Raw genomic sequence first — 6,000 nt, 5'->3', positions numbered from 1 at the left:
TATTGTTGACATTGCTGCTATGAACATTAGGGTACATGTGCCCCTATGCATCAGCACTCCTGTATCCCGTGGGTAAATCCCTAGCAGTGCTATTGCTGGGTCATAAGGGAGTTCTATTGGTAGTTTTTTGAGGAACCTCCACACTGTTTTCCAGAGCGGCTGCATCGTTTACATTCCCACCAACAGTGTAGGAGGGTGCCTGTCTCTCCACACCCACGCCAGCATCTATAGTCTCTTGATTCGTTCATTTTAGCCACTGTGACTGGCGTGAGGCCACCACATTCTTCTTAATGGCTGCAGAATATTCCAGAATATGCACATGCTATAATTTAGTTCAGTATTTTTCTGTTATCAGACATCTACGGGTTTTTCCCCCTCGTTTTTCAGTATCATAATGGATGCTGGAATGAATTTCCCTACACATGGATCTTTGCGCAGACATGGGAGTTTCTGCAGAATAGATTCCTAGGGAAAGTTGCAAAGGGGGACAGGAGATGGGCCCTTTGACATTTTGTTGATGGTGGCCTTTCTAGCCTCCCAGTTCAAGCCTTGAACGTAACACCACCAGCTTCTCCAGATGATAACTTGAGGGATTAGTGTTGGGCGGAAGTTGTCTCTTCCATCTTCTCTTGGGCACATTGTAATGAAGATCTCAATTAATCAGGCCACCTTAAGGAGAAAGAGGAAACAGATAAGATAGCAGAGCTTTAGTGAGAGAGGGGGAAGAAACTTCCTGGGCTGTCCTGGGGTCAGTGTACATTCAGCCCAATGTCCTTTTTTAACCTCTACATATTTAGCTCTGAACAATGAGGGCTAATACTCGTAATGATGACCTTGACATCTTATAAGATCCATCAAAACAAGAATGAATAGTGCTCACTTGACAGGATTTCCTAAAGCAGGAAGTAGAGATACAAATACATATGTGAAGCTTTCTCACCTATAAGCATTGAGATAAAATGGCTCAGTCAACTGGTTGAACATCTGACTCTTGGTTTCAGCTCAGGTCATGATCTCACGGTTCATGAGATTGAGCCCCACATCAGACTCCGAGCTGAAGGGAGCCTGCATGGGATTCTGTCTCTCTCCTTCTTTCTCTGCCCCTCCACCACTTGGGCACACACTCTCCTTCCCTCTCAAAATAAATATTTTAAAAACAGTTTGCTGCTTAAATCTTAGCAGGAAAAACACAGTATCCAGATCCCATGTTCCCAAGTCCCCAAACCTTCCAGTTAATTTTGGTGTATTGAATGGACGCTGGGTAAAAAGATACAGAGAAAACTAGGGATTCTAAAGCCATCAGTGACCCTCATCAAATCCAGACTAATGGTTATTTCTCTGTCATTCTTCCTCATTTCAACCTTGGCCTCTGGTGGTAGAAAACTGTCGGGTCATCTCTTAACTTTTCTGATCACTTGCAAGAAGCCTTTTGATTTCCATTCCTTCCTTGTGGGCACTTCCTACATTTAGTCTCTAACTCTTTTCTCCCTGTACTGTCTCTTAAAGAACACATCCAGTTTCATACCTCCCACTTCTAAATTCATCCCCCAGTGCTGAATTCTCCTGGAGCCTACAATCCCATATTGCTAAGAACTTGTTGGATTTCTTCTCCTGCATATCTTACCAGAAAATCAAAACTCCCTTATTTTCCTTAACATAGAAAATGTTTTTACAAACCCAGAAGACAAAGACAAACACCTATTTTCTAAAAAATGGGCAAGGACTTGAATAGGCAACTCACATACATGTGTACATATACACAGTGCATGTATAGAAACACAATACAGAATACACAACAAAAAGACTGTTTCTCTTCACTAATACAATGCAAATTAAATGTTGTGATACCATTTTTCAATGATACCGTTCGCAATGGTTAAAAAGCCTCAGAAACTCCATGTTGGTGTAAGTATGGGCAGACAGAGACTCTTGCGTACTGGTGGCCAAAATAGAACTTTGTACTCTTTATTCTCTATTGAATGATTTCTCAATGTGTACAGAAGTCTTTTTTTCTTTAAAAAAAATTCTTTTAGGGGCACTTGGGTGTCTCAGTTAATTGAGCTTCCAACTTCAGCTCAGAGAGAGAGGGAGATACAGAATCTGAAGCAGGCTCCAGGCTCTGAGCTAGCCGTCAGCACAGAGCCCGACGCGGGCCTCGAACCCACGAACCGTGAGATCATGACCTGAGCCAAAGTCAGATGTTTAAGTGACTGGGCCACCCAGACACCCCTGTACTGAAGTCTTTCAAATATGTATGCCCCTTGGACCCAGCAGGCTTCAATTCTAGAAGTTTAACTTAAGGAAATAATCAAAGATCTATGCAAATCAGTACGAATGAGAATTATTGTTCGTGTTGTTTAAAACTTGGGAAACACGCCAAATATCTAGCAGTGGAAGATTACTTAAGAAAATATGGTAAGTTCCTACAATGGAATGCTATGTGGCCAATACAAATAATGTTTTAGAAGTATACTTTATTTCTCAAAAAAGGTCCATGCTATATTACGCACCAGATCTTGTAAAGAAATATACAGAAGTATCCCTATTTTGTAAGAAATAAAAGGCATACAGACTAGAGGGAAACGTATGTAAATATTAACGGTAGTTACCTCTGGAGAGTGCTGTTATGGGTGATTGCTGTTTTCTACTTTATAATTTTCCCTATGTTCTAAAATGGCTACGGTGCACACTGATTACTTTTTAGAAACCCCAAAATCCGATGAACGTAATTTTTTTGTACTTACTTAAAACCAGAATCCTCAACTTCCCCACCAAGCGAGCACCCTTTCCCGGCTTCTCTCTTTTCTGTCCACGGTGCCCTCAAGCTCCCAGGCTTAAAACCTTGAAGCCTCAGAGCTCTGATGGCCTCTTCACTCCCTCTTACCCAATCGCTTGATCAAGCGATCGCCCTTCTGTAGGCCATCTCTCAAGTTTGCTCCTCCCTCCTGAGACCCAGGTCAGACCAGCTCAGTTCAGCCAGTGTGGGCTGGCACAGCGCTGGGATGGCCTTCTGCCAGGTCGGTGTTCGTGGAGTCCCGTCTTCTCGCCTCTGCTCGCTCTCTTCCTCCAATCAGTCCAACGCCCTGCAGCTAGAATGATCTTTCAAAAACTTGCCTCATGGCTCTCCCTGCTCAAAACACTCAAAGGGCCTCCAAACCCCGTTGACCCGCTTCCTCTTGCTCTTTACAGCACTGTGCTGGGTGGGAGGTACCAGGGAGGGGGCACATGACAGTTTTCTGATACGGTTTTGTTGACAATGACATAAGTCTTTAAGAGTAGGGTGTGGGGTTCGAACATCGCTCCACTGTGTTCCATTTGTAAGGTCCCTTTCCTCTCCTTCGGGCACTTGGACCAGAGGCCAAAGTTTCACGGTACTGAATTTGAACACAGGAAGAGGCAACCAGGGATGATAAGATATGGCTCAGGAAACCTCAACTCTAAGCCTGTCCCAATTTCCGATGCCTGCTATGTAGGGGGATCCATCAAGAAGGCACACTGGCTCTTAAGTCTCTGTCTCCCCTGCAGTGGTGAGGACCAAGACCAAACAGTGGGAAACTTCCATCTTCGTTCATTTGCTTTAAGAAAAAGAAGAAGGCGAGAGGGGTGAGGGGTGAGGGGAAGCAAAAAGGGGTGTGTGTAGAACAAGCCCCGTGTGATGTGGGCCACGCATGAAACCCAGCTGTTTACAGACCCCTCTGGGGTCCAGAATAGGCCAACTCAGACTGAACGGTGGCATATGGTTGTGTGTCAGGAGTACTCCACTGGGAGTGGGGGGCGGGGGGCAGAGGGTGAGACGTGTGAGGGTAATGAACTTGCCAGATGGCCGTCCCGGCCCTGATCCTGTCTGTCACTCTTGGAAGACCTGCTGGCACCAATGGGTGGGGCTATCTGGGAACCAGTTGTGACAATGTCAGCTGCTGAGGGGCCCAGCCCCTCTCTGGGGGACCTAGTATGAAAGCTGGTTCAGTCTACCATAAAGATTGCCTGTTAACACAGCCGGGGATGCCGGTGCGGGCCTCCAGGCACCAACCGTGCCCTTCAGGGACTGCTTGTGGTGCCTTTCTGGTTACCGAATACTTGGTGTAGCCCCACCCAGTGGAAACTCCCAGGTCCTCTTGTCTAGCTTGCCCGGCGGTGTCCAGCTTCTCTTCTCCCTGGGGCCGTTGGCAGCGAGCGCTTCTCTGGAGTACCTGCAGTCCTTTTTCCTTTCCTCCCTACCGGCTCCTTGGGAACCTGCCCTGGTTTGGTTTGAGACTGTCCCTGTTTTGCAAAACCATTAACAATAGGAAGCTTTGGGACTAGCAGGTGAAGCAAAGGCTTTGCAGGGTTGCGAATGGTTGGCTGACCCCTGTGGAGACCAGGGGTCCCCAGGAAGCCTAGAAGTAGCTCTCTCAGGCTGGTGGCGGGGAGGCACAGGTGTTCCATGGCATCGCATTTTATTTTGGGGAGTCCAAGTGGATGGGTAGTAACAGGTGCTTCTGTTGACGGAATGCTCATAACAGGCTGGGCACCCACGCTCAGTGTGTCATCCTCACCCCCATCCTATGAGCTAGTGACTACCCGTCCTCAAGTTTACAGGTGGGGAGGCTCTGAGAAGTGAAGTAATTTGTCCGAGGTCAGAAGGTGAAGGAGGCGGGATGCTCATGGAGAGCTATTCTCTTAACCTCTACGTCGTGCCACCCTTGTGGTTGCCCAAAATGCCCTCGAAAGAGGAGTAATTGCTTGTTTGACGTCCTTTTGTAATATTCACCGAGCATGAGGCACGGACCAGGCATTGTGCTAAAGCTCGCTGGATGTTGGGGCACATTCGAGTCCCCCGATCACCTGTAAGATACCTCATAGGACAGATGTGGAAGGAAATCGAGTCTCTGAGAGGTTACCCAGCTTGTAAGTGGTGGAGGCGAGAGTTAACCCAAGTCTGTGAACCCCTGAACTCACCTTCCCACCTCTCGGGAGCCACCTCTGCAGTTTTCTCTGTCTGGAACTATGGTGACATTCATTACAGAGCCTGGAGATGCCCTGTACCTAAACATCGTGATTTTTTTAATATCTATTTATTTTTGAGAGCTCGTGCAGGGGAGGGGCAGAGGGAGGGGGACAGAGGATCGGAAGCGGGCTCTGCTCAGACAGCAGCAAGCCCTATGTGGGGCTCGACCTCCCGACCCGCGAGATCATGACCTGAGCTGAAGTCAGACGCTCAACTGACTGAGCCACCCTGGCGCCCCAGGAATCTGTGATTTCTAAGCTGGCAGGCCATTCTGTTTTGGAGCAGGGAATAGCTACGGGGAGGCAAGACGTACCGGGCCTGGGCGAGCATTGCTTCCTCGCTCAGAGATCCGTTTGGATGAGATGTGAGACCCAAGTTGCTTTTAAGCACATTTTCATTTTCTCCCCTCCGTCCTCTCCCAAATTAGGGTGAAGGCTGCCGAACTGTCCCCCTGGCTGGACATGTGGGGTTTGACAGCTTGCCCGACCAGCTGGTGAATAAGTCAGTCACCCAGGGCTTCTGCTTCAACATCCTGTGCGTGGGTGAGTATTTCCATAGCAGGAAATTCTATTACGGAATATGGATCCTTAATGGCTGGATGTGGCTTTGCAGGTAATTAGGTTAAACACTGTGCCGTTCTGATCTCTTTGCAAAAGTGCTTCCCCCTTATTCCTCTTTTATCCCTCTGTTCGCTTTTGGAAGCAGCCGGCTGTGATTATATTTTTCCCTGGCCAGACCAGAATGCGGGGCAGTACCTTGGGGGAAGCTGAGCTGCGTGCCGCCCAGTGGAAATCTGGTAAGGGTGCTGGTTGGCTCCGTTATGCCGTCAAATTCCTGGGGACTGCAGAAAACAGGAGCCGGGCAGAATTGGGGGGCAGGTAGTGGCTATGGAAAGGTGCTGTCCACCTGCTGTGGGCAGTGGGGTGGGGCTGTCCCTTTCCCTGCAGCCTGCTATGCTTGGCACAGTTTGAGCTCAAGTTCAGGGACCCTACAGCCGCCGGCCAAGTTCTTTT

General features: G+C 48.1%; 1 protein-coding gene across 8 annotated transcripts in view; it reads left to right on the top strand.

The window, feature by feature from the left end:
- SEPTIN6 (septin 6) overlaps positions 1 to 6,000 on the top strand; it is a 64,896-nt gene that overhangs the window by 10,259 nt on the left and 48,637 nt on the right. For all 8 annotated transcript variants that reach the window (XM_029929490.1, XM_029929494.1, XM_029929495.1 and 5 more), the window contains exon 2: positions 5,415 to 5,529. In XM_029929490.1, the coding sequence (XP_029785350.1) occupies positions 5,415 to 5,529 (115 nt within the window). The remainder of the gene's footprint in view (positions 1 to 5,414; positions 5,530 to 6,000) is intronic.

Source organism: Suricata suricatta, chromosome X (genome assembly GCF_006229205.1).
Source record: "Suricata suricatta isolate VVHF042 chromosome X, meerkat_22Aug2017_6uvM2_HiC, whole genome shotgun sequence".
Lineage (NCBI taxonomy): Eukaryota > Metazoa > Chordata > Mammalia > Carnivora > Herpestidae > Suricata > Suricata suricatta.
The sequence above is the reverse complement of the archived record's forward strand: the minus strand, read 5'-3'. Positions and strand labels throughout refer to the sequence as shown.